Below are 20,955 nucleotides of genomic sequence, written 5' to 3' on the forward strand. Positions count from 1 at the left end.
CTGGGTTATTTAGCCTGCAAGCTGCTTAACCCTTTCTGGCCATGTGTCATACTATGTATAAGATTCGCTGCAATTATATAACAGTGGTAGCAGCAATGGTTTGCATGGTCATATTTTAATCAGATAACATCACACATGTACTCACACAAGTGCTTACAAAGCACGCACAAGTTGCTAGCACTATCGAAATTGCACTTGCTTTGAGCAGAGCTCACAATTGTATTTTGTATCGTCACTGTGCACCTAGTGTAAATAAAATGATGCCCTAAAGCCACAACATTACAACTAGCGTTCCCTGCACAGTACCATAATGCTGCAATTGCTTCAGCAACTGCTCTGCAATATGCAATGTTTCCTGTACTTCTGAACAATTTCTTGTTTTGAATATTTGGGTCTATAATTCTGTGTACAAATTTTCTGTTTTATTAAGATGCAGACCATTTTCAGTCTATATAAAAAATTAGAATTTTAGTGCAATAATGATTCCATTTTAAATTACAAAACATATATTAAATGAAAAATAATTTGTATGGTTCAAACTAAAAAATCTGTTGTCTGCCACCTCTCCACCTGTGGACTGCTACTGTCTCTCAAACCCCTTCTTTGAGGATCTGTGCTGAGAACTACAGGATAGATACCCATCAGGCACTAGTGTTGCAGCAGTTGGAAGAAGTGCTGGTTTGGGCACATATTTGCACCTTTACAACTTATAGTTGTGATTTCTAATGGTGCAGTTTTGAATCACTGGAGTTTTCACATGTGGTATAATATGCTATGATCATACCCTTTTCCCTGACCATGCAGAACAAATGCTTGTTGGTAGGCATATAGGAAGAAGTTTCTATTTCTTACAGACATTAATATTAAATTTAGATTTGTTTGTTCATTCCAAACACCTTGTACTACTATAAAATTAAGTAAAATTTGGGCTTGACAAAATGGATGCCTTAAAAGGAATGTAAATAAAAATGAGAGAAGAAAAGCCAACTTCCTATGTTTCTACAATAGCATATTACAAAATGTGTTTACATCTGCAGATATGTTACCTTTGCCCTTTTTGTAGAAGAGCACAAGTACTTTAATTTTAATATGTTATTCTGTGTGTTCTACCTTTAGTTCAAGGACTCCTCCCTTCAGCTGCTTGTGATGCAAATGCCTTGCAATTTGATCTTTGAAGCCACATTTTCACTTAATTGTATTTTAATATGGGTGTAAGTAGGTGTGTTTTCTTTAAAGGAAAATATGCCCTCAAAATGCATACAAGATACTGTCATTAAAATCGTATTGGATATATTTTCAGATATTTAATTTGATAAATTATTACTGATTGGAAGCTTTAATCTGAGAATAATACCAGCACCTTGACCTCTTTTGGTGTGTTTCTGTCAACACTGTATAATGAAAAAATGTGGCTTGTTCCTTACAATAGCATGAACAACAATAGGAATGCTGACAAAAGATATTTGTTTAAACCTATTAACTTTTGGAAAAGCCCACAGCTAACTCCAAAAATCAAAATGTGGAAACATTTTAAAACTTGACAGGTTTCAGAGTAGCAGCTGCGTTAGTCTGTATTCACAAAAAGAAAAGGAGTACTTGTGGCACCTTAGAGACTAACAAATTTATTTGAGCATAAGCTTTCGGGACATGAATGCATCCGATGAAGTGAGCTGTAGCTCACGAAAGCTTATGCTCAAATAAATTTGTTAGTCTCTAAGGTGCCACAAGTACTCCTTTTATTTTTAAACTTGCTTTCTACCCTCTGCTATAAAATCGTATTAATTCTAAATCTTTCTTTGAACACTCATAAGGTGTTGGCATGGTAAGACTTTAAAATACAAGTTTTCAACCCTAATTGTACCTTTGTGGCTGAATTACAAGCCTCTGGAATTTGGAAATGAATAATGGCAGTGCTGAAAACGGAATCACTATCTTGTACTAAAATATATTCAGTTCCTTTTTTAAAAAAAATCAGAAAATAAGAGAAACAGTAAAATCAATTTAAAAAAGAATCCTGAAAATATTTAGAGAGAGCTTCATTTGTCCTTCATGATATAATTCCTGCTGATTTTATTGAATTCTCCACTGTAGATGAGAGTCATGCTACTAAAATATTACTTGTCTTGAAAGCAGTGGCAGCAGAATGAGGTAACATGAAATGTACATTTCCCTCTGCCCCGTCCTCATAGTTAGACAGTACTCATTTGAAAGAGCTGTTCTGAAAATATAATTTTCATATTTTTTTTTCTACTTACGTCAAACTTTCATTTTGATGAAAAATAGCTGACCGACTCTAGTTGGAATGCCCTTTGTGACTTTACCAAAAATATAAGGCTGCATCTTTGTGTTTGGATAACAGCACTCCGGATGGTGTTTTGGTAGGATTCTTGTCATGTTACTTACACCTTCTGAGTGACATTCTCAGTTGGTCAGGAGTAGGTGATGGAAGCTGTGGGAGATTGAAGTGAGACACCAAAAAACAGATGATGGCTTAATCCCTGCTTCATCTAGGAGACTTTACATTTGCTCTAACTGGAGATCAAGTTCTCACAAGTGCTGCTGTTCCACTACCCTAGTGCCATAATAATCCTGTTTACTGTGCCCCAGCAGCAGAATTTTACCATCATTCGACTGGCCTGCCCCTCTCTGTTGGTATTCAGTGCTATCATTGAGGGGGGAAGGTGGCAGGATTGAAACTAAACTTGTGCATGACATCCCTGTGATACTAGTTTTCGGCAGTAGCATCATTCGGGAGCAACATATGTTCTAACGAGCCCTCTTGTACCAGTTTTCACTGTTGGCATCAAGTGAAAATCTGTGATACCAGTTGTTTCTAAAAGTGTCATCTTGCATCTTGTTTGGGAAAGAATGGTTGAAAGTATCAAGATAATTAAAAAATGAAGTAGAAATAACCCTTCTGAAACTTGTCCTGTTTTGATAGTACATGTGGCATTGTCAGTGCCAAATCCAGTTGTTTGCTTTTTAGTCAGGTAAAATTTTACTTAAGCCGGATGGTACATGTCACTGAGAAAATCGTTCCATCTGTATTGGTTCTTCAAAGGCTTTTTACATAAAGGTGCTTTGTGTGAGACTTACAGGTCAGCTAGTTAAGTGTTCCTCATTTCTTTTGTGTTCAATATTTTCAGAATCCCGTCAAAGCAACTCGATTTCTAATTTCTGGATCTGTCCCATCTTACTAGATTTAAGTGGCTTTTTTGTTTGTTTTTTTTCCATGCAGGTACTGCTCATTAATCATCATGAGTGTGGATCTGAAGAAGAATTAATTACCTCTATTTTTTTGAGTATGTTTAACTTCAGATACACACAACGTAGCCTCCTTCCCCATTAGATTCTTAGAAGGTAGTTATAATACTTTTTATAGTCTCCTTCTTGTGGCTTTGATAGTTTATGATCATAACAACAAAAAACCCTGTTCCTTAAGTTTTGGGCAACTGCATGCCAATCAGTTCATTTAAAACCTCCTGGAGGTCTTTCGCATGCCAGAACTTTAAAACTGAGTGTGTATTTGTGGAGGTAACCGTGTTAAAGAATTTTTAAAAATAAAAACTTAGTTTATTTCCATTTCTGGACTCTGGAAAATATATTTCTTGTAGGTTGAGAAATCAGTTATATCAGTTGAGTGAGTTTGTTAATCCTGAAAATTTAGTATGAACTACAAACTTGCAAAAAAAAAAAAAAAAATCATCCATTTGGAAATTTTAAAATAAAAGTTTCATGAGATGTGTCTGGATATGGTTGGTATACAGAATGTTGCATTGAGTGATACTGCATTATGCCTATTGTGTGGATAAATAAGGCTGACTGATCAGGTTGTTTACCAGTAAACTATCACTAATTAGTTATTGCATAGGTTTGCACAGGCTGACTATACCTAGATATATTGATATGTATGTCACTTTTCTGGTTGTAAAAGGATTATCTTATACACAGTATAGATTAATGTTTGTTTTACTTAGGGATGGAAGAAAGAGAGAATTTTGGCTGAATATCCTGATGGGAAGATAATAATGGTTCTTCCTGATGATCCAAAGTATGCACTTAAAAAGGTACATTGAAGCTATTTAATTTCTTACAAAGTATACTCTGTCCTGCACAATATTTTTTTTGTAAGGAGAACAATGGTGTTAAACTTACTTACTTTATTATGAAGTCTTTTCTTTGATGCCAAAACTATCAGAACACTTCAGTGCAGGTTTAGGGTTACCACCTTCCCTCACTCCCCAACTGCACCAAGTCCAAATTTGGCACATCAGATAATTCAGCTCTATGTATTCACCCTATCCTACATGAAGCCCTTTGATCATGACACTAAGGGTAGTCTGTAGTTGATTAATAGAGTTATGAGAAGGGGGGAGTTATGAGAAATTGCATTATTTTACTTCCAAGAAATTATCATAGGGGCTTGATCTGCAATTGATATATATTACAGACTCTTGTTGGTTTCAACTAGAGTTTTGCATGTGGAACAACTGACAAATCCAGCCTTTGAGATTAGCAGCTGGTTCCGAAATACCAGAAGAGAGAAACAATGCTTTTGTAAAATGTCGTTGAAGTTTTAAGCCTGCTAAACTAAAATATCACATTTAAATATAAATCTAATCTTTTTAATACTAGGTTTAAAAACTTTTGAAATACATATTCCTAAGAATGAAGACTGACATGCACATAGTGAATTTAATTGTAGTTCAGATCATGCAATCTAAATTTAGATAAATCCAAGAGAGATTCAAGACTGAAATTAATCGTAACATAGTATCAAAAATCTTTTAGTATCAAAATCTGTTACCTTTTTTCTTTATCATGTTCTACAAAATTTTCTAATACCTGTAAACTTGCAGTTGGACAAATTGTCATAATGAGTATTCAAGTATCTGATTTGGGCAATGATTAGAAGTAATTTTATTTCATTGTGATTTTACATTTCTAGTAGTAGCAAAATATTCAAGAAGTTGTGACTTGGTAGGTTGAAGGAATAGCTTTTGACTTGTGAAGTAGATCTTTAACAGATTTTTAATTCATGTTTAAACTGATTAAAATATTACAAGCAAGGAATTATTACAATTTATGACTTGCCTTTTGGCATAGCAGTAGTGCTCTGCAATATTAAGTGTAAGACCTGTGATTACTGCTTCTGTTAGCTCATTTCCAAGGACTTCAGAGAATACTGCAACAAAAAAACAAGGTGCTTGCTCAAATTTCATGAACTTGAGCTGGTTTTACCCCGCTCAGTGTATCAATGGGAGACCTTTAGGGATATTAGTGATGGAACATATATGTATGTTTTTTGTGCTCTAGATAGCATTTTCTGTGGCACCTTTTCCTGCAGCTTTGGTTACACTTCTCCCCCACTTACTAATTTTTAATGAATTGTGTTGATGACTGATTGTCCTGAAAGAAAAAGATGTAAGGTTGAGAATTTAATTGCACAAGTCAGGGAATTAGAGTCCCATGATAACCGTGGCTCTCCACTCTAGTGTGTCAAAACTATTAGTATGATCCTAATGAAAAACTGAGACAGAATTTTCTAAATTAGTATGTCTCATCTACAGTAAACGTACATATGCACTACTCTTACTGCCTACATTGTCATCACATGAAATGCTGTACTTTACACTGAACTACCTGATTTCTTTGGGATTAAAATCTCAGTTTTAATATAACATTAAAGTAAGACTTTTTTGCATATTGCCTGCTTATTTATCAGATGCTTTTTAGCCTCTAGAGGTGTCCCTACACTGCAAAGAAAAACCTGCGACAGTCTTGTGCCAGCTGACTCAGGCTGCAGGTCTGGTTCATTGCTGTGTAGGCTTCTAGGCTTGGGCTCTAGCCCAGGCCCTGGGACTCTGCAGGGTGGGAGGGTCTCAGAGCTCGGGCTCCAGTCCAAGCCTAGAAGTCTATATAGCAATGAAATGGCCCCGCAGCCCAAGCTCTGCGAGCCTGAGTCAGCTGGCGTGGGCCAGCTGTGGGTTTTTCTTTGCTGTGTAGATGTATCCTAACAGAGAGGGACAGTCAGTCATTTCAAACTCCTGATTAGTTTGCTAGAGTATCTTTTAAGACCCAACAAACTTTTGTGCAAAGTACAAGAAGTCTTAAAGCTGAGAGAGAAGTCTAAAATTCTTATCACTCATTACTGGTGACTTCAAATATTTTGTACATTTAATACTGGAAATCAGATTGTTTGTTTGGCAGTAGTTCAGGTCTGGTTTATAAAACTGCAACTTCTACTTATCTTGGATTAGGAGATGGAACCAATAATATCATCTTTGTAAAAGTTATTCTTGAATTCTAGTCTTGACAGATAATGTCTCAGGTTAGCTTAAAATTAAATGTGTATAGATAGTATTGGAGTTTTTGATGTTACTAATATTCTTATCTGAAGTATGCAGTCAACTCAAAATTGCCAGCTTTGTGTTCATATCTTTTCTGCTAATCCGTTCCTGCTCTTCACATTCAGACTTAGAGGGAGAGTTGTCTGATTTTTCTGAGATTAAAAAATGTCTCTTTCATCTAAAATTAGGATCTGAGAGTTGTAATGGCGCTTGATTAGGACATTTACTGGCCTAATTAAGCAAAGTTTGCACTTAATTTTAGGAATCCTGTTTCCTGGCCTAAAAGACATTCATGATAATTGACAAGACTTAACAGCAAAAGAAAAGTCTAATTTAATATTTGCAATTAAACATTCTTTAAGTAGATTCATGTAGCTATCTTTCATATATTACATCTAGAGTAATCCTTCAAACTTCTGGAAAAATAACACTTCCAATCTGTTTAATATGTTTAGAACCTGTCCATAAACATGTAGCAGTTCTTCTTGGGTGGTATATCTATATGTAGCTCTTCTACTGTATGTTAATTTTAATTTATTATTTTGACAGGTTGAAGAGATTAGAGAGATGGTAGACAATGACCTGGGATTCCAACAGGCTCCGCTCATGTGCTATTCTAGAACAAAGACACTTCTCTTTATTTCTAATGACAAAAAAGTGACTGGTTGTTTAATTGCAGAACATATCCAGTCGGTAAGTGATCAAATTCTAGAGGTGCAAACTGGGGATTCAGTGTTGAATGACCAATTATATTTTTTAGACATTCTAGAGCAACAGAGGTAGTTAAAATTCAGGTCTGGCCATTAATGTCTAATATGATCCCATTTTAAGGTGTTTAGGATTTTATTTGTGACAGCTAAACTCAGGGATTCTACCATCTACTGGAAATCCCAGCATTTAGCAGTCTCTATCCTACACCATGTGGTCCTGTACAAAGGTACTCCTCTAGGGACAGAAAATACTCACAACTCTGTTATTAAAAGAGATCTTACTAAGGTAATTTGTATCAGACAGGTAAAGACTTTTCCATCATAAGCATTTCCAAAATGTAGTTATTCATGTCTCCATGTACTTAAGCCCTGATCTTACAGACTTGTGGTAATAGGGATACCCTAACCCTTCCAAAAAGTACTCCAGGATTCTGGCCAGGGAACAAAAAAAAACCCCAAAGTCTAAAAAATAGAAGTTAATGCAATTTAATGGCTACCTTACTATTAATAAATTTTGTTCACTTTCAATTGGGGAGCTAAACCAAAGAAACTCCATACATGAAATCTCCCTGATACTTTTGATTCTTCTACCCTAGTTTTGAAATTAAGGGGACAGAACTGAAACTAAAGTTGTGAAATGTAATAATGGCGATACTGCCTCAGATCAGAGGTCCATTTAGCTCAGTATTCTGTCTTCTGACAGTGGCTAGTGGCTGGTGCCAGGTGTGCCAGAGGGAATTAACAGAACAAGGCTATTATGAAGTGATCTGTCCCCTGTCATCCCGTCCCAGCTTCTGGCAGTTAGAGGCTTAGGGACACTCAGAGGATGGGGTTGTCCCTGGCCATCTTGGCTTATAGGCATTGATGGACCTATCCTCCATGAAATTATCTAATCCTTTTTTTAACCCAGTTATACTTTTAACTTTCACAACATCCCCTGGCAGTGAGTTCCACAGTTTGACTGTGCATTGAGACTGTGATGAGAGAACATGTATTAACATGCTATGCCCCCTCATCAAAGAAGATATGTGTAACTGAAGTGTTTGTTTACAGCAGAATGGATTATCTTGTACAAGCATTACTAATACATTGTGGAGTTATGAATCGTGCCTTTAAAGTTTGACATTATCTGCAGGGCTATAGAGTTATAGAAGAGAAGATTCCAGAAGTTAGTTCAGAAAATGAGAAAATCATATTTGAGCGACAAAAAGCCTGGTGCTGCTCGACTTCTCCTGAGCCTGCTATCTGTGGGATTAGTCGAATCTGGGTGTTCAGTATGATGCGTCGGAAGAAAATCGCTTCTCGGATGATAGAGTCTCTTAGGTAATATTAAAAAAAACAAATAATTTTAGTGATTTGGGGCTCAATATTAGACTTAAAGTTGAGGCTTTTTGTCTGACAATCTTTTGTGTTTTTTTTTATGAAGACCTTTTCAGTGAATTTGTGGATATAAACCTAAAACTGAAAGTTGTGCTCAGTTTTACACAGACTTTGCACAGTTTTAACAATTTGAGTATTCTCATAGGGCTTGCCTAACCTAAAAAACTTTGCTTGAATACAATTGTAAAGAGTCAAAATTAGCTGACAGGATGTTGTCCACAATGGATTAGTCAAAGTAGACTAGGGACAAAATCTTCAAGAGTGCTTAAGTGATTTATGAAAATGGGAGTTAAGCACTCTTACCCTAAGACAAATTGTATTCTTCATTATGTTACCTAATCTATTAGTTACATCTCCTGGATTTTTGGGAACAGGAAAAGGGGACATTAACAGGCACAAAACCGCAGGGCTACCTATTGTATTCTTCTTACCTGCCTATACCTCTCCTTAAGTAGTGTTCTTTAACATTAGTCTGAATCTGACTTTTTTTCACCCCATTCAGGTCCAGTGAGCCTTACAGTAGATTTTAGTTTCTATGGAGTTTAGGTGTGTTCAATTGCTAGTCTATCAGTAAGGAAGGCCACCTCTCCCCATCATCCCCAGCAAAGAACCAGTCAGTTTGTTCACTCCCCCCGCCCCTTTTTCCCCACAGTAGGCTCTGAGCTCCCTTTGTAGAACATTTGTTTTCAGAACTTTTGTATTAATTTTTTTTCTAAAGCTGGAAATTGCTTTAAAGTTGATATCTTCAAGCGAACACCTAAATCTGATGATTTGTCTTTAATGCTATTTTCAGAGACCCTATGAGTTCAAATCCTTCTGCAGTAGGCTCTTCTGTTTGAGGTAATCATCAGACAAATCTAAAAGAATCAGAAAATGCTGCTTGCAATTTCTTGTCCAGATCTTCATTGAAAGGGAGCTTTTACCTTTTCTGCTTCCAGGTAGAAAGCTCTGACAGTCAGAAAGCAGAAGTCTCTAACTGGGTCCAGGGTGAGTGGAGAGTTGAGCTCATCAGCCATTCTCACAGCAACCTGACAAAATAATTGTGGAGTGTAATGCTTCCTTGCTGACTGCACCAGCATTTCCAGTAGTAAGCTTTCTTATGTATGGGGCTCCCACAGCTTTGTGTAGCAGGGTCCCCATAGACACTGACAGTTGCAATGTCCCCTTTGATTGGAAGACCGGTTTACTGCCATGGACACCAGTTCCTCCCTTTTTTAATTTAGGGATGCATTCTCTGTTGAACCTAGGGATCTTCCTCCTTGGGCCTGAACTCCTTGCCCCTCCTTAACTAAAAAAAAAAAAAAAAAAAAGTCTCTTCGGAGCAGAGGTCTCTCTTTAAAAAACAAACTAACAACAATTTCTGAATTGCATCATGAGGAAGTAAAAATCTAAAAATAGTTGCTTTTCAGAATTGCTCGAGACCATCCTTTCTCTTGAGTGACACGTGATAAGCAAAATGCAGGAGATGCTAGAGAGAGAAAGCAGCAGAAAAACATGTAAATGATTTTCATCTGTCCACCAAGGAATTTTTCCTCACTTTACGTAGCAGCTCACTAAAAATCTAAATGTTCCTTAATTAAAGTTATCTTGCTGTAAAAGGCCCTTCTGACAGCTGAATAGATCCTGATCTAAAATAATGGAAGTATCCTCAGCAGGGCTTGGATTTAGCATTGGTTACCTGTTTCACTAGAGTCATTCTAGCTTCAACAGACTTCCCAGCAGATATGTGCTCTTAAAACAAGAAGATGAAAATCTGCGTAAGATCTCTAGGAGCCTCCCTTGATTCCTAACTAGAAAACATGGTCTTAAATGCAGTAGTGAGAAAGTAACTGCTAGCCTTCCTTCAGAGTAAAATATTCTTATCAGCATTTTTTGGGCAGTTTTTCTCTCTCTCTCTCTCTCCCTCTCCCCCCCCCCCCCCCCCCCCCCCAAAAGGTTCTTCATCCACAGCCACAAGTCTGTTTGGTTGAAATATAATTTTTGATAAACAGATCCTGTCCAGATCGGCAAACATCCATCAGATTCTGGAATTCTTGCAGGCTAGCCCCTTGATGTTTCTTTTTTACAAAAGAGAGTGGGGTTTTGTTTTGTGGGTTTAACTGTTTCAGGTCCTACCTTTCAGTTAAGGTCTTTGAGAGCTCCAAATCTAGAATCCTGGGCCCTACAAGGAGACCCCAAGCAAAGCAGGAGTAAAAACCTGATATTCTTATGGTAAAAGTCAAAGAGAGTATAATCCTTTTGACCCACTTTTATACTTCATATATGAACAAAAGGACACAGACCCAATTTTTCTCCCTTCATATTGCCTTTAATGGTAAACGTCTTGAAAGTACATCGCTCAGCCATGTTGTTTGTAAAGCAGGCAAGATCTACTTTTATCCTGATGTCTGTTTCTCAGAGCATCATCTCTGCCTTACAGCCAAAGACCTCCATTGTAGGATTACATGATAGTTTGACCCTCTTATCAAACATCTTCTTAAGGACTCACTGACTTGCATGTAAAGCTATAGGTCATATTTCTGAAAGCTATACTGGTACAGAAGACAATGCTAGGATTCTGCAGTTAAAGTAGTACTTGACCCAGATTTGGTTTTTATTCAGAAATTAAACACTACCTTTTTACACATCGTAAGAAACTGCCTTGGCTTCATTCTTTTCCTAACAGAGTGCCTTCTGTGAAAACCTGGTAGCACCATCTATGTCCACAGACCCCTCAAGACATATATGAAGTCAGACTATCTTCCTCCTACAAACAAAAATCCTCTCACTAGGCTTGGAAGGATTCGATTTTTATTGGTAAATGTCAGTAAATGTAGATTTTTTTTTTTTTTTTTTTTTTTTTACTGTGCATAGACTGACAAAATTGTATTGATGATCAAAAATTACAGATAGGAAAAGTTTAAAAAAAAAAAAAAAAGTGGCATGACCATTTAGAATTTAAGGATATTTACTTTGTATATTTTTGTCAATTGATGCTTTAATGGTTATAAAGCTTTAACTTTTTGAATTTCAGCATCTAATGTAACTAAATAATTGTCTGACTCCACTCAATTTCTGTTTTTGATATTATCCATCAAAATGATAGACTTGGCAGAATTTGATTTTTATTTTTATCTAGCTGCTGGGGGGAAAAAAGATGGCTGTAGGGAATATTAGAACTCCTCTGTCCTCTGAGAGCTCCACTGAATTAATAGCTTTGTGGCCCAAGTGGTAATAATTTAAGAGGAAATATGCAAGGCAGGCACCTGGTCAGGGCTGGCTTTCGGTCCCGTCCCCCCCGCCCCCCCCCCTTTTTTTTTTTTGCGCCCCGCCCCTGGCCCCACCTCCTCCCCCTGGCGTACCGCATTTCCCCTCCTACCCCTCCCTCCCTCCCAGGCTTGCCGCACCTGGGGGGGATGGGGGAGAAGCGGATCGGCGGGAGCGCCGTTGGAGGAGGTGGCGGAGCAGAGGGTTGCTGGGGCGGGGAGCGGTTCCTCTGCACGCCCCCCCCCCCCCCCCCCCCGGGTTACTTCCTGCGGTCCCCTCGCCCTAGCTCACCTCCGCTCTGCCTGCTCCCTTGAGCACGCCCCTGCTCCACTTCTCCCCCCTCCCTCCCAGGTTTGCTGGCAAGCCTGGGAGGGAGAAGTGGAGCGGTGGCAGCACGCTCATGGGAGGAGACGGAGTGGAGGCGGAGGCGAGTGGGGGCGCAGGGGGCTGCTGGTGGGTGCCGGCCCTGCACCTGGTAATCAGTACTACTTCTTCGAGTAATGTCTTTATGGGTGCCCCTGCACCGCTAATTGGAGATTTTTGGTAGCAGTGTCCTGTTGAGCCCCCGCATGTGCTCTCCCTCCCTCGTGGTCTGCCTGAGGCTATTTAGCACTGCATGGGCGAACCCCCACCTTGTTTTGTCACCTTTGTTCTCCCTAAAAGTACTCAGGCTAGTGTTTAGTTGTGTTTTGTTTTATTTTATTTTAGTGCTTTGGTTTAAAAAGAAAAGAGAAAAAGGAAAAGAACTTAACTTTCCTTCCCTGTCTGGGGGCATTTCCCCCCCACCCCAGGCATCTAGTAGTCTCAATTATTTCTTTTTCAGTTTAAAAAAAAAAGTAAAGACGATGTTTTTCTGCATATTCCTCCCTGCTAGAGGATGACAACCCTCTGCCCAGGGGCTTGCCTGGCTCTCTCTGCTCCAAGCGGTGCCTCTCTTGCCAGGAGTCAATTCCTGTAATGGCCAGACACTCACGCTGCCTGGGAGACCCTCACAGAAGTGCTTTACCTGACACACCTAAAACTGCAGCCTCACAGGAGCTGGGAGCTGAAGTAAAAATTCCTCCCTGTAGAGAAAACACTTCAGTCTGCAGGGGACTCTGGTGGGCGTTGACCCCGGATCATCCCTGGAGCCTTTGCTTCAAAAGGGGTCGAGTGGTGAAGAGGAGGAGAGAGAGAGAGAAAGAAGAAGCCACCAGCAGACTCCCCCTGGAAAGGCTCCTCCGAGCAACTGGCCAACCAGAGGAGTGTTCCCCAGTGCGGCCATCTCGGCACTGACCCCCGAGCAACTGGCCAGCCAGAGGAGTGTTCCCCAGTGCGGCCAGGCCATCTCGGTAGGACAATACCAGCAGAGGAACCTCCTGCTGTGAGCTCAGCCCTGGAAGCTGAAACCTGAGAAGGGGCTTCCTGCGGTGAGCTCTGCCCTGCTCTGAGCTCTGCTCTCCCACTGACAAGAGGCTTCTGTGCTGCTCCGAGTTCTACTGGGGGCAACTACTGCACCGAGAGGGCACAGTTACCGTACCATCTCTAAAAGAGCGACACAGAGAAGCCCTGCTGTCAGCTCTGCTTCGCACCGAGAAACTAGAGGCTTCCACCAGAGGCTTCCACCCTACTGTCCCCTAAGTGTTCCCTAAGGAGAGGGGACAGTTACCGTACCATCTCTAAAAGAGCGGCATAGAGAAACCCTTTGGTACCAGATGCAACAAAACTCCCATCTAAGAAGTGTTCTGCACCTTCTCAACCATTGATACTGACTACAGACACTCCTCTGGGGTTCCGGATGAGCCCATGGTAACCCTGATACTCTGGAGACCTGTGGCCTCAGTACTCAGGGAGAGACAATTACCATACCGTCTCTAAAAAAGTGGCACCAACAAACTTTTTTTGTACTGGGCAAAACTCTCATTTAGGGAGTGCTCTGCCCAACTATCAGTACTGACAATGTACCACGGACCCTCCTCTGTGGTACCAAATGAACTCATGGTACTGCATGAGCTCTGGTACCCTGGAGACCTGATGATTGGGGAAGAACCACAATGCCCATTACTTGATACCAGGACCCCAGTATCGAGCACGTTCCAGCACCCAGAATCGCTCTTAGCACTGGGCTGTATATTGCCGATACCCCAGTCAGCGGCACCCTTACCCACTGACTAATCTGATACTGGCTAGGAGAAGATCATTCCTTGGCCCCTCATGGTGGCCCACCACCACACTACAAGGGTCATCCCCAATTCCATCACACCAACCGCCCGTGCCTGCCTTCCTGCGTCTTCCTCCCAAGGCCATATTGTAACTCTTCGGGTATATACACACACATGGCGCGACCGTCTCTGGTGGACTCTCCCTGAGAGACACCGGATGGTTTGCTACAGCCTGGCACCTGAGCCAGGGCAGGAGAGCACCTGAGCCAGGACAGGAGAAAGCTTCCTCTTCAAGTGTGGAGTTTGTTTGTTTATTTTTCCCCTTCCTCCTCCTTTCCTGTTCTGAAAAAGCTATCTCTTCAGCACACTTCTCCTCATCTCTCCCAGATGAGACTGTGCTGCCCACCCTTCATCACTAGGTGAAGATTTAAGAACTTTCTGGATCTTACCAAGAGAGTGGCAGACAAGCTGCAGATTCCCTTACAGGAGATGGCAGATACACATCACAAGTTGGTGGAAATTCTGCCCACTACCTTTTCATCTAGAACTGTCCTCCCAATTAATGAGCTGATTCTAGATCCTACCAAAATCATCTGGCAGAGCTAGCTTCCATCGCACCAACCAGCAACAGAGTGTAAACAAAAACAACCCTACATCTCTACCCAAAGAGGCAGACTTTGTTTTCAACATCTGCAACCCAACTCCATCATAGTGGATGTGGTTAATGCATGAAGCAAGCAACATAATGCCAAGTCAACTCCATGTGATCAGGCTTTGCAAGATGGCATATTCATCATCAACAATGCTGTTTAGAGTCCTAAATTACCAAACTGTCATGGCCAAAACAATTTTGTTAATCTTGGGAAACCCAGGATGTTTCTGAAATATTACTGGAAACACAAAAAGAAGATTCAGACCATTCTTAGAGAAGGTCAGTTAATAGCCAGACCGGTCCTAGAGACACCACTGGATGTAGCTGTTACAGCTGCCTGCCCAGTCTCCATGACCATGGTACTGAGGTGGGTTGTGGGTTCGCTATACCTCTCTAGATTGCCCAAAGAGCTACAGACTTCCAATTTGAAGGGCCAAACTCTTTGCGGAGAAGACAGATTTTCTCTCCACATCCTGAAGGATTCTCAGACTACGCTACACTCCTTAGGAATCCACACTGTGGAACAGAAGAGAAGATGTACCTCTCAACCACACCATAGATCACAATCTTCTCAATAATCACCATCTCTGTGCTGTTATGAGCCACAGTGTAAGAGGCCCAGGGCTCAAAACTGAGAACAGTCTGCACCCCAGTCCATGACCTCTCAAACTGCCTCTTATAAGCACTTTGAGCTGGTCGGGGGCCTGAACAATACCTTACAGCATCAGCTGCCATCTATACACCTGTCACGCCACTCAGAAGTCACCTTACCTTACTTCACAGCAGTTAGGACCAGCTCTAGAGCAAAGAGAGTGATTTCTAGCCCTGAACATACAGGGTGCCTACTTCCATATCTCAATACAACCGTCATACAGGAGATTTCCTACTGTTTACTTTTGGGGCAGGATCATTATAGGTACAGACTGTTCCACACATGGTAGTCTCCAAGATACACTTCATTGTAGTGGCATACTAACCCCGGTACAGTGACTGGACTTTATCAGCACCAACCTGATGCAGTACAAGCGAGAGCGCTCCCCTCACTACCCACATTCACCACCCTGGGACACATCTCCCTAATATGCTGGGGAGCTCACCTACACAACAGCAAGGTTCAGGATAAATGGCCTTCCACAGAAATGACCTTCCATATCACTCTTTTGGGGTTAGGGGCTGTCAGGAGTGCCTGTGAACAAACTCTGCCTTTCATCAAAAACAACACACACAAAGGTTACGATGGACTTAATGTGACCTGTATGTTTTGTATAAGCTGCAAAGGAGCTGCCAGATCTCCCTCCCTCTGCAAGACAGCATTCAAACTTTGGAACTGATGCACCAAGCACAATGTGCTCATCTCAGCTGTCTGTCTACAAGGGATACAGAATGGGATAATGAACAGTCTCAGTTGGAATTTTCTCACGACAATGAGTGTATACTGAATTCACAGTGCTTGAAGATATAGCCACCCTTTGGGGAAACATTCACTGGCAGTTGCCCTCATCTTCCCAGCGGCCGGGGCCCACTTGTATGTCTTTTCCCTGTTTCCTACCCTATCCAAGATTCTGTTGAAAATTCAACAAAACAAAGCAAGAGTTATTGTGATTGCCCCTCTTGACTATGACAAGTCTGGCTCCCTTTCCTGATGCAGATGGCAGTATGCCCTCCTGTTCCTCTGACGTCAGCCCATTCCTCACCTGCTCTCTATAAACAATGGGCTGACCCTTCACCCCAATCCATGGGTCCTCCGCCTCCAGGCTTGGATCTTTCTTTGTTCCAAGGCTTCCTCCCTCTGATTTTGCACTACATTTTAAACTCTCACTCAGCTCCCTTAAGGTACAGCTCATGGTGAAAATGGCTTCCCACTTGGAGTTTGCTCAACCACTAATGTGTTGACTCTTTAAGGGCATTGGGACTCTCTTCCCTCATGTGACACCACCTGCTCTAGCCTGGGACTTTAATCTAGTTCTCAGGGCTTGGACTAGACCTCCCTCCGAGTCCAGGGCAACTTGTTCTCTCTTATACCTGTCCATGATGACAGCATTCTAATTGCCATCACCTCAGCTAGGCACATAGGAGAAATAGCAGCCCTGATGGCACACCCATCATTCATGGCCTTTGTCTTTAAAATAAATAAATAAAAAATAACTCTAAGGCCATATCCCAAGTTTCTCCCTACTTTTTCTGCACTTTCCATATGAATCAACAGATCCATCTCCCTATTTTTTCCCAAAACCACATTGTGACAACTGGGAGACAATTGTGCATATGTTAGATATTAGAAGGACATTAGCGTTCTACTTGGACAGGACTAAGGACTTCAGAAAATCCCCTAAACTCTTCCCTTTGTCCACAGAAAGATCCAAAAGCTCTGTGATATCTCCTCAAAGACTATCCAAATGGGTCTCTAGTTGCATCAATCACTGAGCAAAGGTGTAACTTGCTTTCGTTCCGTACGCACTCCATGAGATCAGTTCCTACCTCAGTCACATTCCATAGGGATACCCCTATCTCCCGAATCTATAGAGCAATGATTGGGGCCTCTGTCCATACTATCGCAGAACATTATGCGATCACTGAAGATTTGGCCGCTGACACAATCTTCGACTCCACAGTACTCTCTGTAGTGAAAGACTCCGCTCCGAAGTCCCAGCCTCCAGTGGTGGGTACTGCTCCGGAGTCGCCTAAAGTGGAGCACCCATAGGGACACTACTCAAAGAAGAAGAGGAAGTTACTCATCTTGTGCAGTAACGATGGTTCTTCGAGATGTGTGTCCCTGTGGGTGCTCCACAACCCGCTCTCCTCCCCTCTACTTCGGAGTTCTCTATAGGGCTCTGTGGTAGAGAAGGAAGTGAGGGGGGTTGGCCTGTGCAGTGCTAAATAGCCTTGAGGGAGGAAGAGCACATGAGCGGACTCAACGGGACACTGCTACCAAAAATCTCCAATTAGAGGTGCCGGGGCACACAGACACCTAAAGTGGAGCACCCATAGGGACACACATCTCGAAGAACCATCGTTACTGCACAAGGTGAGTAGAATCATAGAATATCAGGGTTGGAAGGGACTTCAGGAGGTCATCTAGTCCAACCCCCTGCTCAAAGAATGCCAATCCCCAACTGAATCATCCCAGCCAGGGCTTTGTCAAGCCTGACCTTAAAAACTTCTAAGGAAGGAGATTCCACCACCTCCCTAGGTAACACATTCCAATGATTCACCACCCTCCTAGTGAAAAAGTTTTTCCTAATATCCAACCTAAATCTCCCCCACTGCAACTTGAGACCATTACTCCTTGTTCTGTCATCTGTTACCACTGAGAACAGTCTAGAGCCATCCTCTTTGGAACCCCCTTTCACGTAATTGAAAGCAGCTATCAAATCCGCCCTCATTCTTCTCTTCCATAGACTAAACATCCCCAGTTCCCTCAGCCTCTCCTCATAACTCATGTGTTCCAGTCCCCTAATCATTTTTGTTGCCCTCCGCTGGACTTTTTTTCCAATTTTTCCACATCCTTCTTGTAGTATGGGGCCCAAAACTGGACACAGTACTCCAGATGAGGCCTCACCAATGTCGAATAGAGGGGAATGATCACGTCCCTCGATCTGCTGGTAATGCCCCTACTTATACAGCCCAAAATGCCATTGGCCTTCTTGGGAACAAGGGCACACTGTTGACTCCTATCCAGCTTCTCGTCCACTGTAACCCCTAGGTCCTTTTCTGCAGAACTGCTGCCTTGCCATTCGGTCCCTAGTCTGTAGTGGTGCATGGGATTCTTCCATCCTAAGTGCAGGACTCTGCAGTTGTCCTTGTTGAACCTCATCAGATTTCTTTTGGCCCAGTCCTCCAATTTGTCTAGGTCCCTCTGTATCCTATCCCTACCCTCCAGTGTATCTACCTCTCCTCCCAGTTTAGTGTCATCTGCAACTTCCTCATTTGCTGTACATTAAAAAGTAGACATCCAAGACTCTCACAATGCCTTTAGCGGAAGGTACTTAATGCTGTGCCATTATATTGAACTCAGACTGCTCTTCTACACATCTCATGTTGAAATCATTTTTTGAGCTTCAAATTAATTCCCTCTGTGTAAAGGACTGTGAGGATCAATATGAAGAGTGGGAGAACTTGTTTTCTTACCTGAAAGAAAGCTTTCTTCTTCTGTTCTGTGCAACTGATCCTGCCTTTTTTTTTTTTTTTTTTTTTTTGTAAATTGGAATCTCAGTGGCTGTTTACTCAGATTATGCTGATGGGCCAAGGGGAGAGAAGAGGCTTTAGCTATAAAATACAGAATTTATACTGTAGCACACGTGCATATATTGCATACAACGTAGAGTATGAATTCTCTATTTGATCGCTATAGCCATCCTCCCATAAATACTTTAAAACATATTAGGAAAGTTACTTTGGCCGACTGCTCAGGGAAAGAGGTTTAACACCCACCCAGTGACAGACAGGTCTGGTTTTGCCCCTAACGCTCCATGGAGAGTGAAGACCCATTATAAGGATTAGCTCACCTGAAAAATAATTGAAGAAAGGGATCTTTCAAGATACAAAAATATACTTTCGCATTATCACTTCATGGAAATTAACCAATTTTACTTTTTTTTTTTTAAACAGGAGTAATTTTATATATGGCTCATACTTGAGGAAAGAAGAAATTGCTTTTTCTGATCCCACTCCTGATGGAAAACTCTTTGCAACGCAGTACTGTGGCACTGGCCAGTTCCTGGTATATAACTTTCTCAATGGACAGTATCATACTTAGTGGAATTCTTTCAGCAACAAGTATTGGGAGACTTCTGCTAACAAGTACTGATTGAGTTCAGCCCTGACCAGGAGCTAGGGCCATATATATATTTTTTATTATTATTACAATGAACTCAGGACTGGTAACTAAAAAAGGTTGTACTATTTTATTAAAATTGTAAATTGTGCAGTAATAGTCTAACTCTTTTTTAAAGAAGATATTTTGTTATCTTTTACAGAAGTTTATGATGTATTTTTATCTCTAATTAGTCATGTTTACATGCAGAGATATTGTTCATAGTGGACTGTAAACTAATGCAAGGACTATGGTCTCGCTGAGTACATACTGAAGTTCTTAATGTGGTGATATACCAGTGTTGCTTGGCACTGTAATATTTAGTACTTTACCAGTTCTAGATGTTTAGTACGGTATATAAAAGATCATTTCTCAAACTTTAAAACTCTGCTCAATTAGAACTTAAATAACAGAAATATTACAGTGCACTATTTATAGGTGATAGACTTGACAAATTAATTACATGGTTCTACTATGCATTAATATGAATAACAAAGATTAATTAACCTGATTTCTCAATTATATGAAGAATAAGGAAGTTACACATTTTGCAAAGGGGATATTTAGCAGTAGTTTGTGAAAGATGAATTTGCAAAATATAAACAGGTATATGCTTCGCCTTTTTTTCCAGAAATGCTGAACTGGGTATATGCCTTTATTAGTGAACTTCACTTTGTATCTCCTTCATAAAGCCCTTCACTTTAAAAGGGTTTATATGGTGAAAAACTGCTGTGGCCTTTCTCTATCTGTATATAATGTAGATTAAAAAATAAAGTACTTGATAGCTTTTTTTTTTTTAAGTGACGCTAACAGAGTGCAAAAGTAGTCTTTGGTGTTTGTTCCTGCAAAGGAAATGTTCAATGGTGAAATATTAATCAGATTAACATCCAAAAGAAAAGTCCTGATTCAAAACAATCTTCAGTACAACAAAGCCTCACACTTCCTAAGGAATAGTTCCCGATGCCATAATTCATTTTTGGAGCATATACTGTAGGAGTAGCTGTCGTGGTCTAATGTCTGTGTTATAGAAGTGGAAAGTTATTAATTTCATCTCTTTAAGTCCTCTTTAGAAAACCTAAACTTTTCCAGCAAATAAATTCTTTATTTTATTGCATGCTCTTGTCCAGAGGTGGTCAACAGGATAAGCTTCCTAGCACTGTGGCTTCAGCTCGTTTGAATGCAGTCTCAGCTAGCAGCTGAGAAAAGCTGTTTCCTTTACCAGTAGTGAGACTAGAGTTGGGTGAATTTTATTTGCTGAATAGTTTATTGGCCAAAAAAATCAGTTTTGGACTATCAAACTATTTGAGTTTAATACCTCTTCATAAACGAAATGATCAGATAAGAAATCTTCCATTCTGCAGTTTGTTTCCCACAATTTTGCTACACATGAGATATAGGGAAGGATAAGAGAACAGACAGAAGGAAAAAGGGAAAAACCCTCCCTTTTACAGAATTGCTCAAAAGGCAAGGTGGTATTACTGGATAATCTCATACAGCAACTTTCTGTGGAAGGAGACCTCTGTGGAAGACAAAGTCCAGTAGAGTGTCTGACAAAGGTTTTAGCCAGTGATCATGTTGCTACGTTGCAGATCTCTGTGGTAGAAGTATGTACTCTTTCGACCCATGAGGTCACCATGGATCTTGTGGAGTGTGCCTTGATTCC

The 20,955-nt window shown here is 40.8% G+C and overlaps 1 protein-coding gene across 17 annotated transcripts in view; it reads left to right on the plus strand.

Annotated features, from left to right (window-relative positions):
• ESCO1 (establishment of sister chromatid cohesion N-acetyltransferase 1) overlaps window positions 1-20,102 on the plus strand; it is a 67,298-nt gene extending 47,196 nt beyond the window's left edge. For 4 of the 17 annotated variants that reach the window (XM_027819393.3, XM_027819391.3, XM_043539780.1 and 1 more), the window contains 4 exons: window positions 3,978-4,067; window positions 6,900-7,043; window positions 8,196-8,383; window positions 19,088-20,102. In XM_027819393.3, coding sequence (XP_027675194.1) covers window positions 3,978-4,067; window positions 6,900-7,043; window positions 8,196-8,383; window positions 19,088-19,235 — 570 coding nt within the window. In that variant the 3' untranslated portion in view covers window positions 19,236-20,102. Of the gene's footprint in view, window positions 1-3,238; window positions 3,361-3,977; window positions 4,068-6,899; window positions 7,044-8,195; window positions 8,384-9,233; window positions 9,436-11,105; window positions 11,243-19,087 lie in introns of those variants that run through there. The other 13 variants (XR_005224356.1, XR_006288572.1, XM_043539781.1 and 10 more) reach the window with 10 other exon arrangements.
• The last annotated feature ends 853 nt before the right edge of the window (window positions 20,103-20,955 follow it).

Source organism: Chelonia mydas, chromosome 2, assembly GCF_015237465.2.
Source record: "Chelonia mydas isolate rCheMyd1 chromosome 2, rCheMyd1.pri.v2, whole genome shotgun sequence".
NCBI classification, from domain to species: Eukaryota; Metazoa; Chordata; order Testudines; family Cheloniidae; genus Chelonia; species Chelonia mydas.